Raw genomic sequence first — 26,052 nt, forward strand, 5'->3', positions numbered from 1 at the left:
ACCATCTCCACCCCTGCTTTTGTTTAGAATCATAGAATTGCAGAGTTTGAGAACCTTACGCAAATTAGCCTGCTGGTTGCTTATGCAGACTCATGTTTAAAGATAAGCCTTTGCCATCCCAGGGCGCTCCAGATGTTTTGGACTATAATTTCCATCAATTCCAGCCAGTGGGCTACAACTTCTAAGTGATGGGGAAAGGTTGTTGTGGGGGGAGTTTTGGCCCTCCGGGTGTTGTTGAACTCTACTCCCATCAGCCCCAGCCAGCATGGTCAATGCCAGGGAATGATGGGAGTTACAGTCCAGGAACATCAGGGCAGGTGCGTAGCAAGGGAGGGGCGTAGGGGGCGGGCCACCCCTAGCTCCACTCTGGCGGGGGCAGTGCGCAGGGGCAGCGCTCCCGGCCCCTGGCCCACCCCTCGCCTCCTCTGCCCGAGCAGAAAGAAGCAGAGCACGCTATGGAGCGGTTTGCCGCCGCCGGTGCCCGGCAACCCGCTCCATAGTGCGCTCTGCTTCAGAGCGTGCCGGCCGCTCGTCCTGGCGTGCATGTATCATGACGCATGCGCGCTGCAGAGCAACGTCCTGCCCCCAGGGGGTGCCTCCCCAGGCAGCCAAGCAGCACCGTTCGCCACTGCATCAGGGCATAGACTCAAAGGTTCCCCGTCCTTGCTGTAGAGAGGGGGGTTTATATGGCTGGAAAGGGTTAACTGGTGGCCCTGTAAAGGATGTTGGTCTACATCCCTCATCAACCCTGACTCATCGGCCATGCTGAGAGGGGCTGATGGAAGTTGGGAGTCCAGCAACACTCTGGAGGGCTGTAGGTTCCTCATGCTCACAAGAACATAGAAATCATGTTCCTGGGATCAGATCATGGTCTGTCTAGTCCTGTACTCTTTTTCCAACAGCCAAACTTTTCTAGGAAGCATGGAGGTGAAGCCTGTTGCTTTGCATCCAATATAATTAACTGACATACATGGCGTGTGGATTTATTTCTGTCTGCCAGTGAAGAGGAGATTAGGACTGGTCACTGGGGGAAGAATTCTGGATGACGCCAGCTTGTGGGACAGAGGCGGTGGGCTCTCTGTTCTGTTCCTCCCAAGTTAGGATAATTCAGCTAATTAGCAGGGCTCCACAGCCTTGTTTCAAAATCATGTAGTTTCAAATTTGTTGGTATCTTCATCACATAGGCTTTTCCTGCAAGTACTTGTTTTTGCTGTTTCCAATGAATGTGTTTTACATGTGGAAAGAACAAGCCCATTTTGAAACATAGAATTCTGCCCTGAATGTATATGCCCGATTTTATCCTGTATCTCAACATTTGTGGGAGCTGTTACAGTACAAACATGCAAATGAACGGAAAATGCCAAAATTGGGGGAAACTAAGGTTACAGACAGGGTCGTCTTAAGCATATCTGGTGCTGTGGCGCCGTGGTGCGAAGATCCCTCCGGTGTTCTCCCCCCCGTTTCCCAGTGCGGCTGTCTGGTGGGCGCAGCAGCGTGGCTTTAGGGCCGGCCCTGGTTACAGATGCTTTGGGTTACAGATGCTTTGGGTTACAAACTTCGCTAACCAGGAAGTGGTTGCTCCAGGTTAAGAACTTTGCCCCAGGATAAGAATGGAAATCTGTTGTCAGCGGCGCAGCTGCAGCAAGAGGCCACATTAGTGAAAGCACACCTCAGGTTAAGAACCATTTCACGTTAATAATATTAAGTTCTTAACCCGAGGTACCACTGTATTTGAAATTTGCCTCTTCAGTGCCTTTGTGCCATTTGGCAGTACCTGGCAATATTATAATTGGCTGGACCAGCTTCTATCAGTCTGAAAATATGGGAGCTTTCAAGTGAGTGCCTTAATCAGGAAAAGCTGTAAGAACAAAGTGTTTTGTCTGTAACCTGAAAGAACCAACAGAAATAGGCCCATTTTTTAAAAAAGTTTGTTAAAAGTTCTGTGTCTCTCTTCACTTCAGTAACTAAAATAGTTACCATAAAAAGTTTAAAGTTTCAATAATGCAGTTTTCCTCGTTGTATGCTGAGCACACACCACAGGAAGATATTTTTATACCCCACCCTAGTTTCACAGAGCGCTCTCTCTCTCCCTCCCTCCTTCTCTCTCCCCCCCCCCCACTTCACATAGAAAATTATAATGCCAGGGAAAAGAGATCGAGCCTGACCTTTTCCCTACTTCTGTTCTGTCCAAACGAGAGTGTGTGCAGGGAGCTTTTGTGGTTTTCTTTGCATGGAGGAGCATTTAATGATCATATGAGCAATCTGAAATATTACTGCCAAACACACATTCCTTACCTAAGCAAAAACTAAGCAAAGATCACACCCTTGCATTCTATAACTCCCCCCCCACTTTTCACCCGAAGCATTATAATGCCAGGAGTGTTATTAAGATGTGCTTGCGGATAAACCCTGTAAAAGATTTTAGCCGGAGGCAAAATGTATTTATTCAGAATACAGTATTTCTAAAGTGCCCTTTATTGAAAACGATCCCAAGGCTGGATGCAACCAGAATAAGATACTGAACTTTAAAGCCTTAAATACAGCAAAACCCAAGCTACCAAAATATCAGTAAGGATAAAAACACAGTAAATATCAGCAACATTTGGTACAGTACTTTGAACTGAAGTGCATGCCAGTTGCTTGATTTGCAAAGGAAGTGCCCTCCAAATTGGAAGCCAAGTTATGTTCCTTTAATGCTACCTTCTTTTTTAACATGCTCAGAGACACTCTTCTTCAGAATTACTCCACATGTTTCAGGGCTGAGCTTGCCTCTTTGTCTGGCCCAGAAACCTTCCATTCTGTTTCCAGAAGCATGGGAGGCGGGTGCACGTTTTAATTTTGATAAGGGAAACAAACTTTCCACCTGCTCAGGAGCAGTATCTGGTCTAGCCTATTTTGTATGTCTAAAGGGGGGAAAGTTTCCTTCACTGTGCGGTGCAAGTTTTCTGTCCTTGGTTTGCAAACCGACAGCATGTGTGTGAGTGATGGAGGGGAGGGATATATATTGCACATGCCCAGACACACTGTCATTCATCTCATTCCTACTGGCGTCCCAGGGCAACGTTCTAACGCCGTATCCCGGCTGAAACCATGCACATGCTCAGAGGTGCTCTCGTCTCTTATTATTCTTTCACATTCCGAGGCTGAGGCTCGGTAAGAAGAGAAGGCAGAGCTTTACCCTTGACCCGTGTGCTTCATTGCTCAGAATAAGGAAGTTATCCTGCCAGGCGGGGCAGACAAGACTTTATCGCTCCCCCCCACCTCCCGCCTCCCCGCCCGTTTCGCTCTCGCTGCAATGCCCAGGCCGGGGGTGGGCGGTGAGGGGTGAAATCTAGGGAGGATATTGTGGGCAAGGCCCTTTCTGGCATCTGAAGGGATCCTATTTCACTCGCCCTGACGTTGGAGATCTACAAGTTAGTATGTGCAACGTGGGCACCGCCTTCCGTTGCTTGCAAGGCGAGAGTTTCCCCCCTCCCCATTCCTTTCCTCCTCCTTCTCCTCCTCCCTTTCTTTTCTTTTTTCAACACCCCCCCTTTTCCACTCTTCCCCGCTCCTCCTCATTAACTATCGGGCTTTTCCTGTGCCTGCCGAAATGCCACCCCCGCCCCCCACCTCCAGCTGCTCGATACTCCCAACGCTGGCTTGGAAAGAGAGACTTTCTTCCTGTTGGTGAACTTTGGGCAATGAAATGAACTTGGCAACCCCAAGGCGATTGACAAACCCAGGCATTCCCAGAGAGCTTTCTGCTGGAAAGGAGTCTGGAGAGTCGGGAAGGTAGGGGTGGCCTTTTATTTCGAGGGGATCTATCATAAATTCAGCGCACCCCCCCCCCTCCTCCAGTCCGACTTTAATCCCCTCGCCAGTGACAGTGGGGTTTCAAACTTTTGCAGACATTAGCAAAAGTGGGCAAGGCATTTAAAAGTTGTGTGTCAGTGTGCGTGTGGCAGGGCTGCTGGGGGCTGGGGAAGAGGGGGATCTGAGGAAAAGGGGGGTGGGTATTAAGAGTCAGAAGGGAGAAGGTGTGGGGGATTCAGTTGGCATAAGAGAATGACTGAGTGGATTTGAGTTAAGAGTCAAGACAGGGCCATTGACATCCCAGGGTCAGTGTTCAGGACTGCTTTTGTGTGCCAACAAGGAAGACAATGCAAACTCAGGGTTTCTCATTGGCTTCTTTTATTTTTATTTTTATTAAATGCTCGTTATTAAATGCTCTCTTTGGGTATTTTGTACAGAATTGTAAAATTGCCCCAGAGGTAGTATGTGGGACGGGAAGAGAGGCGTGGGGCAAGCGAGAAGCAATGCAGATTTATGCAAAGTTTGCAAAAGAAGCTTTAAAAAAAACAAACCCCATATCCCCACTGTGATGTCACATCAGCCTGAAATATCTATATTTGCACGCAACAGTTATTGTGTTCTTCAGAACTATCCACCACCATTTTTTTAGTCTGTGAAAGGTCAACCCTCCAGGTGTTACATTTCTTCTTATGGCAACCAGTATGCAGTAAAGTGAATCTTCTGAACTGGATCTGTTCAGATGACTCGAAACACAGAATGCTATGTCCTCTTTTTGGGGGTGGGGGACATCTTAAGGTTTTTTTTTTAAAGGCAAACAAAGTAAAAGCTAAAGTGAAAACAGAGACTTTTTTGTAAACAAGGCACTATTTATAAAACTGGAAATCAACATACAAATTGCAAATAAGCCTTAAATTATTTATTTATATTACTATTGCTAAATTGATTTAAGGCTGCAAAACTGTACACGCTTTATTGGAAGCTCTATTGAACTTGGTGAGACTTTTCTGAGCTAACATGCATACCTAATAGCATTGGGCTTCATATATGACAGCTGGAAATACTGTAAACCAGATTTGTTAATCTCCTCTTATAAAATTCTAATCTAAAGTTTGCTTGTTTTAATTTTTCACAGATTGATTTTTTAAAAAAGTAATATTTTTCTCTGTTCTTTTATGCAAAATTTCTTGGTTTGAGGAGTTGATCTGGTATTTCTTTGTTCACATGAAACTGCTATTCCTGTACCTGCTTGTAGAAAAGGAACTGACAATGGAATCCTGTGTATGTCTTTTAAGAAGCAAATCCCACTGAATTCAGTCAGACTTATTCCTAGGTAAATGTAGATAAGATTGCACCCCGAAGCTTTCATTTTAAGGAAATCACTATTTTAAATAAATTTCTGGGCCCAAAAAGTGCAGTACTGTGACTCATATAAATTACAAGTACAGTGGTGCCTCGCTTAACAAACGCCCCGTAAGACAAAATTTTCGCTTAAAGAAAGGATTTTTCTAGCGGAGGTTGGCTTGCTAGACAAATTCGTTTTACGAAAAAATTGTCTAGCGAATCGCGGTTTCCCATAGGAATGCATTGAAATTCAATTAATGCGTTCCTATGGGCAAATTTTTTTTAAAAAAAAATTCAATGCATTCCTATGGGATTCGCTAGACAAATTTTTCGTTATAAGAATAGACCCGTGGAACGAATTAAATTCGTCTAGTGAGGCACCACTGTAAATGTATAGGTAAAGGTAAAGGGACCCCTGACCATCAGGTCCAGTCGTGACCGACTCTGGGGTTGCAGGGCTCATCTCGCATTATTGGCCGAGGGAGCCGGTGTACAGCTTCCAGGTCATGTGGCCAGTATGACTAAGCTGCTTCTGGCGAACCAGAGCAGCGCATGGAAACACCGTTTACCTTCCCGCCGGAACGGTACCTATTTATCTACTTGCACTTTGACGTGCTTTTGAACTGCTAGGTTGGCTGGAGCTGGGACAGAGCAACGGGAGCTCATCCCGTCGTAGGGATTCGAACCGCCAACCTTCTGATCGGCAAGCCCTAGGCTCTGTGGTTTAACCCACAGTGCCACCCGTGTCCCTAAATGTATATGTAGTTACCTATTATTTAAGACTTTTTAATACTACTTTCTGATTGGACTTTAAATAATAAGTAAATCAATGCATACAATGTAAGGCAAACTAGTGACATGGGGGCTGCATACAAATGATGGGGGACTTCAAGGACAAATGAATTTGGAATCGGGCAAAGAGGCCAGGGCAGACTAGCACCCTGCTTTTTTACCCGAGCTCAAAGTAAATTAATTCAATAAATATAGAGCAGGCAGGTAGAAACCAGCTGGGGTGTGTGCGCTATGCAGGGTATTGTACTGAATCTTACATGTATGACTATCTGTCAACTGGGCAGAAGTCATGGATGTTTTCTCTGTGCAATATGCTCTTGATCCTTGGGAAAAACATTTGTTCCTCAAGGGCAAGGTAGATGAGCTGTAGAAGTTGAGAGAGGCAGGGGGTTGGTGCATGAAGCCTTTGGGAAATTGGCAGTGGTTAGCCAGAGAATGGATGTTGGATTAATTCGCTCAGATATGGAAATGGGAGCAAAAATTTGCCACAGTGTGCATGTTCGTTGGAGGTCAGGGAAATAACACAAGTGAATATGAGTGGTATTCACTATGATTGTATTTTAGGTCTGCAAATGTTATATAAGTAATCAACATTATATTCTGCATAGTTTTTTTACTTTTCTGTTCCATTTAAATTGATTACAGCCATATTGAATAATGAGACAAATAACATAGGTTTCCATGGGAACTGAATTGTAGCAGAGTGGAAACAGTGCTGTTTGCGATGAACACAAGATAGGAATGAGGCTCTCTGTGAAGGAGGGAATCACTCTGAGGAAGAGGCATTTGATCCCCTAGAAGAGGCCAATTACCTAGGGGATAATGGTGAAAAGGGTGAAATCTGTGTTGGATATCATTATGAAGGGGACTGAAAATAAAAATAAAACTGCTAATATCATAATAAAGGTAAAGGTAAAGGGACCCCTGACCATTAGGTCCAGTCGTGACCGACTCTGGGGTTGCGCGCTCATCTCGCATTATTGGCCGAGGGAGCCGGCGTATAGCTTCCAGGTCATGTGGCCAGCATGACAAAGCCACTTCTGGCAAACCAGAGCAGCACATGGAAACGCCGTTTACCTTCCCGCTGTAGCGGTTCCTATTTATCTACTTGCATTTTGACGTGCTTTCGAACTGCTAGGTTGGCAGGAGCTGGGACCAAGCAACGGGAGCTCACCCCGTCACAGGGATTCAAACCGCCGACCTTCTGATCAGCAAGCCCTAGGCTCAGTGGTTTAACCACAGCGCCACCTGGGTCCCTCATATCATAATGCTATTATACAAATCTGTAGTGTGACTGCACTTCAAATACTGTATTCAGTTCTGATTGCTTCACCTTCAGAAGGATATTGTAGACCTGGAAAAGGTTCAGAAAGCGGCAACCTAAATCATCATAGAACTAGAACAACTCCCTTATGAGAAATGGCCACAACATCTGGGACTTTTTAGTTAGGAAAAAAGGCGAGTAAGTGAGGATATAACAGAGGTGTATAAAAGTACGTAAGGTGTGGAGATAGTAGAGAGGGAGACATTTTTCTCCCTCTCTCATAATTCTAGAAGCTAGGGTCTACCAAAGCCAAATGGGTGAATATTCAGAATGGACAAAAGCAAGTGCAGTCGTACCTTGGTTTTTGAACAGCTTAGTTCTTGAACGTTTTGGCTCCCAAACGTCGCAAACCTGGAAGTGACTGTTCCGGTTTGCGAACAATTTTTGGAAGCTGAACGTCTGATGCGGCTTCCGCTACTTCCAATTGGCTGCAGGAGCTTCCTGCAGCCAATCAGAAGCTGTGCTTTGGTTTCCGAACATTTTGGAAGTCGAACGAACTTTGGGAACTGCTTTACACAGTGCATAGTTAAACTATGGCATTTGCTACCACAAGATGTAAAGATGGCCACCGACTTGAATGGTGTAGACCAGTGGTTCCCAATTAGGAGTCCTGGGACCCCTGGGGATCCACGGAACACACCCAGGGAGTCCACCGCCTCATCCCTTGCCTCCCCCCTCCCAACTAATTTTTTTGTTATTTTTTGCATGGTAATATCACAAATTTTAGCACTGTGTGATTTTTCAATATATTGGCCAAAAGCGGTTTTGAAATCACACCACAACAACAATTTTGACCTGGCAATATTCAGCGATATATGCTCCTTGTGCGAGGGAGAGCAAGGCAGCTGATTTCAAGGCACCGCTGATATCCCACGATGATCTCAGCCGATAACGTGGCTGCTCTGAGCTGCCTTACCGTGATACTACCTTCCCCTGTCACTGAGTTGGGGCAGCTTTTCTCAGCAGGAAAGCAGCAGCAGCAGGCATTTTCACTGGCTGCCACGGCTGGCTTCCACTGTTGGCTGCCCCATTGACTGCGGCTTGTTGCACCCCCATCACCTCCCACTCAAAACATACAGTGGAGGTGACTCTGCTTCCTCTCCCCCCCCCCATCTGATCTCCACAGCTGCTCCTTCCCTCATCCCCACGCCTGATCTGCAATTTCAGACATTATGATATATCAGAATATTATGATGTTTAGCTGCTGATATATCACGATGTTGAAAACCAGATATCACTCAGACCTAGTCTATTTTTTTATAGTATACCTAAAATCCTTTGCTTGTTAGGAGCTACCCCACATTTTGTTTTTTTAAAAATGCTTTGCAGAGATAACTACCATAGAGTTTTCAATTTTTAAAAAAAGTAGGGGGTCCATGGCTTGGCTTTTGAGAAATAAGGGGTCCTGAGTATTTAGCTAATTGGCAATCACTGGCGTAGACAAGTTCATAAAGGATAATGGCTACCTGCGCTGTTAGAGGCAGTATGTCTCTGAATACCGGCTTCCCAAATGCATCTAGTTCAGGCATCCCCAAATTGCAGCCCTCCAGATGTTTAGGCCTACAACTCCCATGATCCCTAGCTAACAGGACCAGTGGTCGGGGAAGATGGGAATTGTAGTCCAAAACATCTGGAGACATGGGCATACCCAGCGCGGGGCAGGGGTGGGCAGTTGCTCCTCCCTAGAAGCAGGGCTGGTGGGCAGAGGCGGAGGCGGAGCACAGCCCAGCGGAGCGCGAGTTCGCTGTTCCCGCCCGCCGTGCTGTGCCCTCCCTCCAGCTCCCCGTCGCGCCCTCTGGCAAGGCCAAGCGCGGCGGAGAACCAGAGAGCACGGCGGGCGGGAACGTCGAACTCGCGCTCCGCTGGGCTGTGCTCCGCCTCCGCCCACCAGCCCCGCAGGCAGCGCTGCTCTTGGCCGGCTTCTTCCTTGGTGCGGGGTAGGCTGGCCCCGGCCGGCCGGAGGGGCAAAAACAGCAGGGGCAAAAACAGCTTCGAAGGGAAGCGCTGCTGCTGCTGCTGCTGCTGCTGCTGCTGCTGCTACTGCTATGTGGGGCTCGTTCCTCAATCTTCCCGCCCTTGCCCGGAAAGAAGTCCCCAGTCGCAGCTTCCTCTCATTTTCCTGCGTGCCCGTGGCATGCTTTTAGATGACACTTTGGCATGCTTTTAGGTAATTTTGTGCAGGAGTTTAGTGAGCAAACCTCCCTCCCCCCACCATGTCGATGCAAGGGAGCAGAGCATAATAATAATAATAATAATAATAATAATAATAATAATAATAATAATAATAATAGTTTGTTTACGCTCACCACGTTAAACAGCAGCAACTGACTATGCAAAAAATGGCACACATGAAAATGACGCTTGCTTAGATTCCCTTTTGCTGACATTCTCAATTTTTATGCACTGAAAGTTTGGGATGTAGAAAAGGACTCCCGTGTGTTTTCTGAAATTCACTCCCACTGCAAGCTTTCCTAGGCTTGTCAGTCAGTAACATCTCTGAACACAGTGATGCAGTATTGTGAGTACCTGTCCATTTCATTTCTCTCCATTTCCTGATTTTTCCAATCTTAAATTTGGTTGTTTCTTTAGCAATTTGCAAACTTTTCCTTTAAAAAAAACCCCTCAAAAAAACTGCAGCCTTTCAATGCACATTTCTTCTAAAGCTTCTTGTGTGACATTACATTTTTGCAAGTAATTTCTGCATTTTGTATGTTATTTTCACCAATATATTCATTATGATGCACATGTTTCCCTATTACTTGCATTCTCCTTTGTTTTGGAGGAACACTGCAAAATTTGGATACATGTGGCCCCTCCCCTACTGTGCATTGCCCCCCTGCCCCCCCCCTAGTTTTGATCCTGGGTACGCCCCTGTCTGGAGGGCCGAAGTTTGGGGATGCTTGATCTAGTTGGACACTGCAAGAACAATGGGCAATTGGTGTCATCCCACAGGGCTCCTCTTATGAGACCAGTGCTTTGAATTATAAAGGTAAAGGGACCCCTGACCATCAGGTCCAGCCGTGACCGACTCTGGGGTTGCGCGCTCATCTCGCATTATTGGCCGAGGGAGCCGGCGTATAGCTTCCAGGTCATGTGGCCAGCATGACAAAGCCGCTTCTGGCAAACCAGAGCAGCACATGGAAACGCCGTTTACCTTCCCGCTGTAGCGGTTCCTATTTATCTACTTGCATTTTTGACGTGCTTTCGAACTGCTAGGTTGGCAGGAGCTGGGACCAAGCAACGGGAGCTTTGAATTATACCTGGAAACAAATTGGAATTCAGTGAGGATGTTTTCAGCACTGAAGAAATGTGATCCAACTGGTGATTCATTGATTTGCATAATTTATTCTGCTTACCATGAGCGCAAAGAGGGGAAAGAGCTGCCTGACCAGTGGAATGCTTCTCAGGCCTCTGCCTGGCTTTTGGTCACTGAGATTTTGCCAGGCATTAGCCACACACTTTGTCAAGGCTGTCCCTGGAGCTACAAGCAGTGTACTCCACTCTGAAGGGGGGTGGGGACCTGCTGTCAGGAAATCCAAATTCTGGGCCAAGAAAAGTTGACATTTGCAACTTGTATAAATCATGCAAATGGAGGATATTTTCATGGTTTGCTTTTGCTTTTGCTAGAACCAGGAGGTGTGAGGTCACTGATGCACCAGTCTCCACTCTTGCAAATCTTTTTCAGCTATCTCTGGTTGCAAATATTTCCTCAGCAATTGCCCACATATTTCCATGTAGATCTTAAAATCCATAAAGACCTAGACAGCTGCATTTTAAAAATGAAACTTGAGATTCTCAGGAAACTGGATTTCTATACCCACTACGCAACCTGCATTTCTCTTCTGTGATCTTCCAGAATTGCAGCATACAAAAAGGCCTGACCAGGAGCTAGAAATTTGTTTTACAAAGAAAAGGTGTTCTTCACAACACATGCGGATTTTGTTTGTAGCACAGGTGGGCAAACCATGGGCCCAACCTCATTTTATGCAGCCCCCAGTGCCTCTTGTAGCTGTCCCATTCCTCTTTAACTGCGCAGGCCTACATTTCCCAGTATGGGTTTGAATCATTCCCGCAAAACAGTGACACTCTGAAGGCAACCTAAATTTAGCAACGATCGCTTTATGTCCTTCTAGCATAGATTGCAATTAGGAGACACACCTAATTCCTGTGCAAAGCTTGATTGCTTATTTATTTAGCGATTATCGAATTTTATACCTCATTTTTTTAGAAAATAGTCAAGGTGGGCTATAATCGGTTTAATACAGTGTTGGATTTCAGACACAGCATGCTAATTTATCAAGGCAAAGAACAGCAGAAGCACCACAGGTTTATGACACAGGTGCTAACACCTGCAGAGACAATGTGGGTTGGGTAACAGATGCCTTGTAAGACTACTTAGGAGGGTAAGAAGAAAAGCAGGATGCACACAGCAAGCAGCCTAATACCCAGTCTTCTGATGTGGGATTAGATGCCATCCTACCTCTTTTCCGGCAGACATGCCTAAGTATCCCACTTCCTTCCATTCTTTTCCAACTCCCTTTCCTCTCCCAGTTCAGCCACTGAAGCAATTTACTCATCTAGCTCAGTAGTATCTGAGTGGTAGCATCTGTCCAGGGCTTCAGGTACAGGACTTGCCCATCATTTCCTTCTACCCAATCTTTTTTTAACTGGAGAGGCCAGGGCGTGAACTTACATGCAAAGGATGTTCTCTTTCACTCAGCTACATTTTCTTTCTCCCAATCTACATAAAAGTTGTGAATGAATCAGGACTGTTATAGGAACCTGAACCTTTGACACGCAGGGCTATCCTCGTTAAGCCACGAGAGAGATAATTAATAATAATAATAATAATAATAATAATAATAATAATAATAGTTGTTGTTGTTGTTGTTGTTTAGTTGTTTAGTCGTGTCTGACTCTTCGTGACCCCATGGACCATAGCACGCCAGGCACTCCTGTCTTCCATTGCCTCCCGCAGTTTGGTCAAACTCATGTTCGTAGCTTCGAGAACACTGTCCAACCATCTCATCCTCTGTCGTCCCCTTCTCCTTGTGCCCTCCATCTTTCCCAACATCAGGGTCTTTTCCAGGGAGTCTTCTCTTCTCATGAGGTGGCCAAAGTATTGGAGCCTCAGCTTTATGATCTGTCCTTCCAGTGAGCACTAATAATATATTATTATTATTTATACCCCGCCCATCTGGCGGGGTTTCAACTCTGGGCGGCTTCCAACAAAATATTAAAATACAATAGTCTGTCAAACATTAAAAGCATCCCTAAACAGGGCTGCCTTCAGATGTCTTCTAAAAGATGTGGCTGGAACTAAATGTCACACACATTTAGACCCACAACCTCTTCCTGAACCCCGAGGTAGCAGGTGCTTGCAAATTTATGCAATGTGCCCCATGAATGCAAACGTAAGCCTTTGAAATGTTAGGGAGAAGCTGCCCTCATACAGAATCATATGGACAAGTGGTTCTTCCAGGGGACCTGGCATGTTATGTAACTAATGATAATGACACTGCAGAAAGAGGGGTTTTGATATTGGGTGCAGATTTTGTAATGCTATTTTATTCATTTCAATAAATGAAATCAAGTTTCTAGTCCCTGAAGCAGGAAAAAGAAGTGTGCGTAACGGTTAGTAAGCAGAGTTCCCAGTGATTCACTGGATGGTGTTTGAGGACCTCCTTACGCCTCCCAAGAAATGCATAAGCCATAACAAAAATCAAGCAAATCTTTTCAAAACCATTTAGTTAGCTGTTTTCAGGATGTAGTGGCCAGCTTTTCTGGGCAGTGAAAAATATCAGATAACCTTTGCTTGAGATTTAGTGATTTCTTTATTTTTAAGAAGAGGCAAAATTCAGGTGTCCTCTGATGAAGCTGATCCAGGAGAAGAAGTAATTCCCAGGGAATAGCTGGAGGGCCTTGTATGATGTATATGCATGTGTGTATATGTATAATCTTAATCTGAACCTGATAGGGATTTTTGTCATGGTTCTGCATGCCAGATGTTGTCTGCAGCCGGAGGAGCGGATACTCCAGGCAGATGTTTTTGGTGATGAGCCAGAGTTGCTGTAGATGGTGGGGGAAGGAAATGGCTTCTGAGATATACACTTTAGGCTGTCATCCTCGCTTGATGCCTTCCCCTTACAGCTTCCTTTCTCACCTGCTGCTAGAAGGGGGGAAAACATTGTCTTTTGATCTTCCTTTTACAGAGTCGGAAGGACAAGGAAAGGCCTAAACAGAAGCACAAGAAACATTCGGAATCACCCACAAGTCTCACACTGTCCTCCACTCCCATTGTCACTGAAAAGGTAATGAAAACCCCATGTGAGGTGTTTGCAATGGAGTACCAATACAGTGGTACCTCGCAAGATGAAAGCCCTGCAAGACGAATTTTTCGCAAGATGAATGCGTCTTGCGATCTGATGGTGACTCACAAGACGAATTCATTTTGCGAAAAATTCGTCTTGCGAATCGCAGTTTCCCATAGGAATGCATTGAAATTAAACCAATGCGTTCCTGTGGCCGAAAAAAGAAATTTCAATGCATTCCTATGGGAAACCGCAATTCACAAGACGAATTTTTCGCAAAATGAATTGATTCGTGGAACGAATTAGATTCGTCTTGCGAGGCACCACTGTATTTGTTTGTTTGTTGTTTGTTTGTTTTGGCAAGTCCTATGATATTTTAGCCTCTTGAAAAAGTGTAGGAGTTGCTTTCGTGTTTTGAGACCTCATGATTATGAAGATAAGTGTGATTATATAAATGTTAGATTCTCAGAAGCCAGAGGGGAGAATAAGCAGGGTTTCAATAGACACACCAGTAGCCATGGGAAATACAAAACATTATAGTATGGGCTGGGGGGCGGGGGAGAAACACAACTGCTGTACATTTTAACCTCACTTTTCAGGTTGCAGAATTCAGTTTTTCTGGGTGCACAAACAAGATTAAGCTGTCCTATGATCTTTGGGTGAAGGGTGGTATATAAATTTAATAAATAACAATAATGTGTTTTATACACAGCCATCCCTTGAGAGTGGAAAAAATAGATCAAGCAAGAGAAGAGAGAAAGATGTACAGGTCCTTCGTTGCTGCACCCACTCCGATTTGTTTCAGGTCCTAAATGCACACATTCCCCCAATGCTCTTCCCTTCACTTCTCCACCACAAGCAAGCTCTGAGCCCCGAGAAGCCCATATTGCAGCTGTCTGCTGCTGATGACATAATCGCTAAGCTAAAACCCTTGAGTGATTTCAGAAGCATGTCACAGCTCGTTCTTGAAGAACATGTTTCACTTCAGGCCTTCTGTAGTATTAATAATCTAATCGCAGAGCTTTGCTTCGCTCTCTCTCTGTCTCTCAAGCCTGATTGTAAACCAGGTGAAATGACTGGGGATACATTTTCTAGGGCCAAATCTCACATTACTTAATCTGCATCAGGGTTAGCCCATTAGGCTAAGTAGGGAAGTGAAAAGCCTGCCGGAGGAATTCCATTTCCAGCTCTGTTTTCCAAGCCTCTGGCAGCAGATTTTCTATGGAAAAATCAATCTCCTGGCTTGAATTTCAGGCAGTTCTGTTTGTGCTATGATTGCTTCAATGCTGCCAATTGCTTGGTTCAATAAAAAGCCCCATATCTGTTCACACATAGGTTTTTGTTCACATGCGTAATGCATAATAATTGGGCTTTGAGGCTGGAGATGGGCAGTGTTTTTTTTAAAGAGCTGAAAGTGGTCCAAGAGAGAGGAATCTGTTTCTGTAGTCATTGCACACATACTTCTTTTGTCTCACTGTTACCTCTGGCCAAGCAAGTTTTGCAGGGTTTTGAAACAATACAAACTCCTGCAAGACCTGTTTACCGGAGCTAAAAACGGGATGCATGTGTTTGCTGCAGGAGCTGTTATCCCTCTTTCGAACTACTTGATCTAGTTCCATCCTTAAGATAAACATTTTGACTTACTTGTACCAGATTGCACTGTAGAGTGGGCGTGGTAGGCTGCTTGAGAGCGTGCATATTTTAAGTCATGTATTGAGATGATGTTGCCGGATTTTGTGAGATTGTAGGATGTGGTTTGATGTTCGGATACCACAAAAATGCAGCTGGTATGAAACAAAGTGATTAGCAGTGCAATCTGAACTCCCTCAGGAAGAAGGGCAGGATATAAATTTAATAATAATAATCTTATGTATGTCTACTCGTGCATTATTGGAGGGGAATATTGGGTTGTCTTTGTTTTTGTTTTTGTTTTGTATTTTGTGTTTTCTATATTGTGATTTTATGTTGTGAACCGCCCTGAGATCTACATGTGTAAAGTGGTATGCAAATCTGATAAAATAGCGGTGGGAAGTCTTAAGACTCTGCCTCTGTGCTTCCCAGAGTGCCAGCTGGTAACCCACTCTGGACCTTGCCAGCTCTTGGACCTATGCTCCTTATAATGTAGCTTAGGGGTTCAATGATTGGGGGCACCAACGGGCTAGGAAATCAGTTTCCTACCTTGAAGACCATAGGAACAAAATAATGCCTAAATCAGCAGCAGGACCTTGATGTATGGTTCTCATTAGTTTGCTCTAGGCCTCATCCATATAGTGTGGATCATATAAACGGGACCCTTAGTAGAGCTTGCTTTCACTTCTTGAAAACATCATTTGTTTAACCATCAGAAACCCCTCTGCTAATGAGTAATTCCTGGGGAAACTGTCGTCTGCCCTGCAATCCTATCCTGCTTAATTAAACTAGATTGTTTTAATTGGATCTAGCCTAGCCTGAATGTGGATTTATATTCTTGTGGGATTAGTTTAGTTCAACTGTTGTTCTCCAAAGGTTTGTCCAGAAGGGGCCTGGTCACCCCCTTTCGCCTCTCCACCTTGAAACGATGTCTATTTCATCGTTTAATAGAGATTGTGAGCAGCCACATGGATTGGATGAGGAGCTCAATGTGTGTAAGCCCCCATCACCATATTGTTAATGTGGAACAGATAGACTAAGTGCTTGGTAACGTCTTGATGTTGGAGGTAAATATCAGTCATGGATAATCTGTGGGAAAAAAATATTTAGTGGAAGCATGTGAATAGAGTTTCCAAGGTCATTTTGTGGTTAGAACCAATGGGGCCAACTGCAGAGTTTTGTAATGTGTGAACACTGAGGGCAAGGGATTAGAAACCACATGGTATACCATGGGTAGCCAATGTGGTGCCCTCTAGATGTTGCGGATGACCAGGGACGTGGGTGGCGCTGTGGTCTAAAACACTGAGCCTATTGGGCTTGCCGATTGGAAGGTTGGCGGTTCAAATCCCTGTGACGGAGTGAGCTTCTGTTGCTCTGCCCCAGCTCCTGCCAACCTAGCAGTTCGAAAGTACGCCAGTGCAAGTGGATAAATAGGTATTGCTGCAGCGTGAAGGTAAATGGCATTTCCGTGCTCTCTGGTTTCCGTTATGGTGTACCGTTGCGCCAGAAGCAGTTTAGTCATGCTGGCCACATGACCCGGAAAGCTGTCTGTGGACAAACGCCGGCTCCCTTGACCTGAAAGCGAGATGAGTGCCCCAACCCCATAGACGCCTTTGAGTGGATTTGACCGTCCAGGGGTCCTTTACCTTTACCTTTGTGGACGGCCTCATCGTAACATCTCTGCTAGTTAGCCATCCTGGCTGCGGGATGTATCAGTGGTCAGAGCCAACATTTCTGCACACTCAACCCTTTCCTAAATTCAAAGCATATTCTTTGTTCAAAAATACTTACCAGCTAATCACAAACTGAATTTTAACAGTGGAACAAGAACTCATTTAAGTTATGCGTCTCATAGCATCCAGTGTCAATGACTTCCATTAGTGAAATGCACACTTTCAGCCTTCCTGGGAATATTCTGAAGTTTGGAGAGAGAGAGTGAATAATCCCCCCATGTCTCTCTCTGCTGCTTGTAAGCCTCCAAAGTGTCTGTCCCTTAGACATTGTGGAGCATAGAGTGGGCTGAGAATCTTCCCATGACACTTTCTCCACTCTGCCACCTGCATGGCTCCAAGAATCCTGGAAGGAGTTAAAATTGGCCATTAAGAAAATTATGTAGCAGTGTAAGACAACCTGTTAGGAGGCCCAGAGCTGGAACTGCAAACAGCAGGATATCTCACCAGGTCAGGACAAGGGTGAGGCCACAGAGATATGTGGGAGGCCCAGGGGTAGGTTGGCAGGGTGGGGCTGGGGGACTGTTTGAGACAGGTCAGGATTACACGGCATTAGTGAAATTTCTCTTTGGGGGCCTATCAAGGGTTCAAAATGAGCACACCTAAAGTAAAGCAGCATAGTGCATGTAAGACAATACCTCTCAAATCCAACGGTCTGAGGATAGTTTAAAATAATTGTGTGCTGATTGTGTGACCGCTTGCACAAACACACAAACTAGGCTGTTTTAATTTACCGTATTTTTCCATCTATAAGACGCCCCCTATTTTGGGGGACTCCGATTTAAGAAAATGGGGAGAGATACTATCTATGTATAAGACGAGCCCCAATTTTGAACCTTATTTTAGAGTAAAAAAACCATAGTCATATGCACTTAAAAGTACGGTAGTTTAGGAGTTTTGGTGTTTCTTCTGTGCCATCCATGTACATGGCACACAATAGCATGGGGAAAGATGACAAGATACCTGCCCCAAGAAGCTTACAATCTTCACAAGGGGGGGGAGCAATAGAGGCGGCGGAGGGTAGAGATAAAGCTGTTCAGGGACGACTGTGAGTAAGCAGGAATGTGCTTACAACACACTTAAGACTCCCTTTCAATTCGGGATGAGGACTAAATGATTTATTTTTGCTACTAATAAGCAGTAAGAGTGCAATATAATAACGAATCATCGTTGTTGTTCTTTTACATTTCTGCCCCGCTCCCGCCATATCCAGGTTAGACATAACATTGTTAGCAAATTAAAGTGCAGAAACATGAAAAATACAGATGGAAACAATTGTTCGAATCAATGATGTTTACTCGTATGTTACAATGTCCTGTTCGGAGATACGGTATTAGCTGGATCGCTTGAGGAAGGGGAAGATAACAGACTGTGTTTAGGGAACAGGCACACTTTCATCATTGGGGAGAGCTGCCCCCCTCCACCTGCAGTTTTTTAAACCTCAGAATTGATTATTGTACTATCACAGCTTTATGGAGACATTCATGCCTTTCTGGCATCGAACGCAAACCACATCTTGGATCTCTTTGCATGCTTGGAAATTTAAGGAGCAAAGACTCCAGTGTTTAATAGGCCTGGAAACAAAGGCTCAATAATGAATGTGCACATGCAGAGGCAAGCAGCTCACCCACTCGCTCAGCCACAGCTCTTATTTTACAGCTGTTGCTATATCCACATGATGTGCACTGAGTATCCCTTGGGATACATTCATGTGCAGGTAACATGTGGCCAAAGTTCAGCTGCAGCTTCCCATCAAGAAATTGTCAGGCTGCAGGTGGCACATTTCCTCCTCCCCGCCCCCCCAGCGCTACAGGAATCGAAACATTTGCTTCCAAGTAAATGCATCCACTCACGACCTGATGAGCCCTTGGTGAGGGGAGTTGTCACCCTATGAAGGATACTTTGAACATCTGAATTAGCGGACCGCACTTTCAAATACAGTTTGAGGAGTCTCTGTTTACCATCAGGTTCATGAACATCTCTGGAGAGTGGTGCTGCAATAGCTGTGGGTGTTTATGGTTTGGGGGGGAGGAATAATGGCTTTGGGAGTGAGAAGGTGGTTGGGGTGGTGGTTCTTGGGCACGGCAGCTTCCGTGCCCTCCGCCCCCATCGTGGATGAGGTGAGACTTGCAAACTGAGGTTGCATCCAGTCTTCCTGAGAACTCTGTCCAAAGTGGGCATGATAGCCGTTTTAGGGTAGTGGGCCCTGTGCTGGTCTTGAGTCCCCAGCAAATGCCTGATTTTACTATTCAGGCGGCAGCAGCAGGGCTAAGAGAGAGTGCCAGCCCTTTGGGCAAATTTGCAGCCTTCACTCAGCCAGCAGTGGTACCTCTGGCAGGGCAATAGGGGCAAGGGTTGCAATATTTCAAAATGGGAAGAAGCAAGATGCAGGGCAAAGGCAAAACCACTTGGACCTGTGTCTAGGAAAACACAGGACAAAGGGAAAACTGTTCATACCTATGCTTTCTAGGCACAGGACAAGTGGAAGTTGCCCACGGATAGGGCAATAAATGAAAACGAAGCGGCCAGAGCTCCAGTGCTGTAACTGAGGGCTCAAAGACAGCAAAACGACTCAGTTACCTGAAGAAATTAAATAATACTTTAAGATGCTGAGAGTGCCTTGGTGTCTAGAGGGGTGGTGTCCTTACCTGGAGAAAAATAATGGATTCATCCTGATTACATTGGTGGAATATGGACATCATAGTGGGAGCAGACACAAATGACATGCATCTTCCCCCCCCCCCCCCCCCGCTTGTCCCTCAGCAGCTGGTATTTGGTATTCAGTGGAGTGGCTGAAGTTTAGCCATCATGTCTAATAGCCATTGACAGACCTGTCCACCGTGAATTTTGTCCAGTCCCCTTTGATCTAAGCCCACAGCTATCACCACGTTTGTGGCAAGTTTTATACATCAGATAGGCACTCATGCAGAAATTTACCAAACACAACAGAGAGACCCAGTGTTCCCCAGGCAGCAACATTTTATATATTGGTTTAACACTGTAGTCTCTATACAGTGTATAAGCAGGTTACAAAAGACACAGCAGATATGAAACTATTAGGCCTAAAAGACTCTTGTAGGTCAAATATTTGATACATACTACTGAGCTGAAAGCTGAGCTCCTCCTGCTGCCTCCCAAGCATTGAAGTTCTGTGTACAGTAATACCCTGGAGACTCTTGGCTCTGTTGCTGTCTACCCTGGAGATACTCATGTCTGCTGAAGTCACATCCTATCCTTTTATAGGATCTAGAAGAGTATTACCCAGAACTTGGGAGTGAAAGCCCACCTCTCCTGAGGCACGGGACTCCCATCGCCCATTGCTAAATGCCACTCAATGCTATTAAGACGTCGCAGAGATTGAGGAGCTTCGCCTGTTTCCTGGACCAATGTGGCAGTAGCAGCAACAACAATGTCCCAATGAGGAAAGGCCCAGCTGGGCAGTGGACTTCACTACTCAGCCCAAAGCAGGCGTTCCCACTGGAGCTCCATCAGCTTCCTATGGTTATGTACCGGTTGGTCATATATGATGCAACTATGCCTACATACATGGACTGTTCCAATTATCTCTTGTAAATAATAGTTGAAGGACAAACAGCAGAGGTGTTAACTGGGTTAAATTTTCATTTGTACCATTCAGGAATGTCTCCAAGACAAAATCCTACTGGCTCACTGTATCCATAAGGACAAAGAGCCCTTTTGTACATGGGCTGCTAAGTAAGAAATAGGCATATAAGTCCACCTTATGAATTATATTTCTGTGGCACATGCTGCCATGATAAGCCTGGGTTGGCCCAGTTCCCTTCTGTTTGTGCCCTGGCCCAAGAAGTAGAGTGGGGTAGATGGAATAAGTTCTACTACAGGCACAAAACCTGGGAATTCACCTGTCTAAGATTTAAACTAACCAGTGAGTTGATACAACTTCCCATAATGCCAAGACTGTTCCAGATGACAGTGATGCCCTTCAGATTCCATGGGAAAGCTGCAAGTTTTCAGATATGTACAAACAAGGTCTTGTTCTTATTTGAGAATGGAATCATAGAATCATAGATTTGGAACGGACCCAAAGATGTCCACATTGACGATGATGTCAGTGTTCAGCAAGTGTTTGGGGGGTGGAGGGTCCCTATGAATCCTCTGTGCTGGGCACATTGATAATACCATTAAAATGCAAGTTCAGTATTTTGTTTCAGAGTTTATGCTGTGTGACAGGATACCTGGCCTACCACTGGAATGAAATGTCAGCAAACTGGGAGAGTTGTGAGCTACTGCCAGCAATTCACTGCTATTTTAGTTGCCTTGTTGGCTAACCTATTGACTGATTTGGTTGTGGGGAAAACAAACCATGTGGACAGATGCTTTATGGACTTCCGTTTGCAACACATCCCTGCTGTGCTGTGTGCAACAAGCTTCAATAAACTGCCCATTGTTCACCCTGATGCCTCTAAGTTGTTGTGCCTGAACGACAGATCCCTCCCATACTATCCCTGAGATGCAAACTCTCCCATCACAAGTGGATGGAAATAGTTTTAGACTCCACAGGGGGAGAGCATGCTCTGGTTTAGAACTGGGCTCCTCTCAGGTGAGAGAGGAGAATGAGATAGTCCATTGGGTGTGAGGCACGACTCCATTAATGCTTCAGAAATGGGTAGAGTCTCTTGCCTGTGTATGCTTGGCAGCAATCCTTTTTGGGTCGTAACATTGAGTGTGGGTGGTTTTGTGTCCGAGTGGTTGGTAGACAGAACATTTGAGGTAGTGAATGATTGCAATGGTTGTGAGTGAGGTTGGCTAAGTGCTTGGGTGAATAAACGTGTGTTGCATTACGCTGCTTTGTCATGCTCTCTGGTTTTGTTTATAGTGATAACTGTTTCTATATGTGGATGTTGTTTGTGCGTTTGTTCTGTTATTATATAAATAATCTGAGATTGTTTTTTATTGTACTTATTGTGTTTATATATTTTTCTTCTACAGTATTGTGAACTGCTTTGAGGTCTTTTACTAGTAAGCAGTCTTTAAAGGCAAACCATCATGGTCACTGAGAAAGAGACTGTGACAACAACCAACATTACTTAGGGGGGAGGTGTCTTCATTACACATAAACAACCATGTTCCCCTACTCCTCCCTCACACAGTGGTACCTTTCCCTCTAGGGCTTCCCTCCCGCTTCCTTTAAGGTGGTTCATCAGGCCAGGCACCTCCATGATACATGGGATTTTTTTTGTCCCTGATGAAGAATCACTGCCCTGAGGTCTCTGATCTCTAAGGAGTTACCTCCTAGCCATCAATACCTGGATAACAAATCCTTATTGAGTTCATTGTCTTACTTTTTTTTTCTCTCTGTCCCTGCAAGGAATTAGGGGGTCACCATTTCTGGAATGGAGTGTTTTGATGAGGGTGTTCAGGAAAGATTGTAGCTGCTTCTTCGTGGTTTTCTCCCCTTTTCTCTCCCTCCCTCCCTCCCTCTCCCCCTCCCATGTGTTCTCTTGGCTTATACTAGTGCAATTAGACTCTCTCTTTCATCACCCATGGAGTCGCCTGGTTCACGGAGCTGTCTGGAACTGACATGCTAAGAAGATTATTCTCAAGGTCTCAGTGAAACTTAAAACCTGGCTGCTTAGCTTGGGTTGTAGACAATTAACCCACTGTTTCCTTTAAATAAAAAGAAAGAGGGAGAGGGAAGCCCCATCAGACTTTTATTGCATGTAGTCAATGAGGGAGAAGGAAAAGAGTCTCATCAGAGATGAGGCAGCCTGCTCCATTTTGGGGAAATAAGGTGAGAAAAGGCCAACACCTCACCCCTCTCTACAAACTCATACATGTAAATAAACATGGGGCATGGTCCATTAGGCAGTTCTGCACAAGTCCCATTGAAAATGTCATAGAATCATAGAGTTGGAAGGGACCCCAAGAGTCATCTAGTTCAACCCCCTGCAATGCAGAAAGAGCTGTGCAAGAGTGCAATAGTTCATTTCACTGCAGCTTAACAATAATAACAACAATTTGTTATTTCTACCCTGGTTTCCCAAGCCACTCTGGGCGGCTCCCAACAGAATATTGAAAACACAACAAAACATCAAACATTAAAAACTCCCCTAAACAGGGCTGCCTTCAGATGTCTTCTAAAAGTCAGAGAGTTGATTATTTCCTTGACATCTGATGGGAGGGCATTCCCCAGGCCGGGCGCCACTACCGAGAAGGCCCTCTGCCTGGTTCCCTGCAACCTCACTTCTTGCAGTGAGGGAACCTTGTGTTAAATGGTAAGAGAGGCAGGTGCCTTTTAGATTTACCACCTTATGTACCAAATTGGCTTGGAGCCAATGCTGCTTATCTTACCTAAGGAGGTAAGTAGCCTTTTGTGACAGCAGAACCTCAACACACACACACACACACACACACACACACACACACACACACACACACCCTATGCGTTAGTGACTGCCAGCTAAGTATGCAACATCCCATTGTTTTGTTGTCCTGTCTGGCAAAAAAACCAAAACAAAAAAACCTGTGTTTGAGTGAGGGCTGATCTGACCAGTCTTGGCATGAATGGTTTTAATGATCTTGTGAGTAAGGAATGATATTGTGCTCCAATGAATGCAGATTGATGTGTCGGTGGCAAAAGCGATACCTTGAAAGCTTGCCAATAAACACAGCAAGGTTTGTGATCTCAAGGCATGTAGTTGGAAGTACAACCTGCCTTCTTGTCTGAACCCCCCCCCCCAATCTCATCCATCAGCCTTTCAAAAGTGAAGGAGAGAAATGAATTCAGCTTTGGCACCTGCACCTATGGATCCTTCCAAGATGTACAGAAATAAGCCTTCTCCCTGCTAAACTCAATGCTGGAAAAAGGGCAAGCATGCAGCCCTTGGCTTCCACAGCCCAGTGCCAACAATGCTGGTTGTCTCCTTTTGATTGGCTGGGAAAGAGAGAGTTGGTGGTACCGTTGCTAAGGCAGCCAAATTTGTATTCTGTGCCAATATGCAAATAAGTAGGTGATTTCAAAGCCTATTAAGCAAAAAATTAGTTCAAGCTTTTACTTTTTAAACAAACCAATCTGGTGGGAGAGGGAGATTTCCCATCTCATTACTATTTTTATTATTACTGTATTATGTTATTATTTTTCGCAGATTTGCTTCTGTTCCTCACTCGTTTTCTTGTCGCATCTTAGAAATGGTCTCCTAGTGCTGGAAAAGATTTAAAAAAAACAGGATGGCAAAAAACGATTGCTGGGGTTGCAGCATCTCCTACATACGAGGAAAAGCAAAAGTGTTTGGGGCTGTTTAGAAAGGAAGGAGGCAAGATTAAGGTTTATTACATTAAGTGTTTCATAGCCTTGAAACATTTTTTCAGCTTCATAGTTGCTACATGGTACTGAACTTCCTTCACAGTTTTGAATAACTTTTAAGAGAAATCCTGTATCTTTGTAATAGCAAGGCTCCACAGTGAGGAGGGTCAAGTTCTGCAGCAAATATAGCTTTTGCCCCCGGACCTCTATTCAGAGAAGAGAGAGACCCTTGGAGGAGAAAACAGCCATCCCTGCATTAATCCATTAATCAATAAACTGCTCGGAATCTGGAAATGCTAAAAGGAATTACTGAATTTTCCTTCCTTCAGCAGGACCAATAGGCTTTGCATCCACAGGCACTGCCTCCTTTTCTCTTATTGCTGATAACAAGGCAAGATAGCCTCTTTTACACTTGGGAGAATCCATACCCTGCTTTCTCTCTCCCTGCATTGTAGTTGAATTGAGGTCTTAGTCTACGCATGCGGCAGAATGAGATTACAAATGAGAAATAGCGTTTATGAATGACACAAAGCCCATATTAAAAAAATAAGGTAAACCTGATTTTATGATTCTCCCTGCAAATGGAAAATCGGCACATGATTGAGGAGCAAAGTTTTTTGCCTACCATGTTGATTTTCTATTTGCAGGGAGTTTTTAAGCATACAGGAGCTTTCGAAAATGGGGTTCCCCCCACCTTCCTGAAGTGGTGCAGTCCACTTTGACGCCTTGATCTGCTGCCTAAATCTGCATCGTTTCATTCCTCTACCCCACTCTGGACACCCACCCCAGCAGCTGCAAACATTCTGATTACTTGTTGACAGGCATTCAATACATTGCCACAGATGGAGACCCTCAACATCTGGCTCTCCAAATTGAAAACTTTCTCTCTCTCTCTCTCTGCCGTTTGCCCCTCTTGGTTTATGATCCCTCCCCAGCCTCCATAATCCAGGTCAGGAGGCTGTGACGGAGGAAGAAGTATTTTAATTGGATGCTCTCATGCCATAGGCGGAGTTCCCACTGGGTTTCCTAGTGTCACCAGAGATTGCAGCTGACCTAAATCCTTTTGGATATAAAGAAATTTTAAGGAGGGCTTTAATTTCCCGACTTGAGAGGTGCTCGCTGTTCGAGCATGCCTGCAAGTCATATTTCCCCTAACTTGAAAGCTCTGTTCCCCATTCTCAGATATTTGTGGGTTAGTCATGAGAGGGAAAATACTCTACACATGCACAGTGGTGCTTTTATCTTCATTATTGTTTCATACCTCTCCGGGCATCTTCCTTACACTGGAAAAGAACTTCTAGAACTGTTACCCTAGCTCAATTTTCACCCTTTTTTTATCTTCCATTTGCAAATATAAGAATTGGCTTGCTGGAGTGTTTTTAGTCCAGCATGTTGTTTACTGCAGCGACCAACTGGGTGCCTTTGGGAAGCACACAAACAGAGCACAGTTGAGACACACCCTGTTGTGTGTTCCCAACACCGAATAATCTGATATCATTCCTCATGCCATGGAGGTTCAGTTTCACTATTGTAGTTCCTGGTTATGGATAGACCTAGCTATCCTCCGGGAAGGAATTGGTCTAATGCATTTCTGTACAATCTATATATTGCTTTGTATTTTTTAGTTGTCTGTATGCACTCATCAGCGATGGCATGTTTTCTACCAGTTGCTTGTATGGGGTTTTCTGTGTATTTGCAAATGCTGCTGAATAATGCATCTCATTTCACACTCTGTAAGTGACAACCTTGTTGGGACGCGGGTGGCACTGTGGCAAGCCCAAGAGGCTCAGTGGTTTAGAGCAATCAGAAGGTTGGCGGTTCGAATCCCTGCAACGGGGTGAGCTCCCA

The 26,052-nt window shown here is 44.9% G+C and overlaps 1 protein-coding gene across 5 annotated transcripts in view; it reads left to right on the forward strand.

The window, feature by feature from the left end:
• The window catches only part of MLLT6 (MLLT6, PHD finger containing), a 99,773-nt gene that overhangs the window by 45,164 nt on the left and 28,557 nt on the right, over positions 1-26,052 (forward strand). For 4 of the 5 annotated variants that reach the window (XM_035134403.2, XM_035134401.2, XM_035134404.2 and 1 more), the window contains exon 8: positions 13,465-13,563. The exons of the other annotated variant lie outside the window; for it this stretch is intronic. In XM_035134403.2, the coding sequence (XP_034990294.2) occupies positions 13,465-13,563 (99 nt within the window). The remainder of the gene's footprint in view (positions 1-13,464; positions 13,564-26,052) is intronic. 5 annotated transcript variants of the gene reach the window in all.

This window comes from Zootoca vivipara, chromosome 13 (assembly GCF_963506605.1).
Source record: "Zootoca vivipara chromosome 13, rZooViv1.1, whole genome shotgun sequence".
NCBI lineage: Eukaryota > Metazoa > Chordata > Lepidosauria > Squamata > Lacertidae > Zootoca > Zootoca vivipara.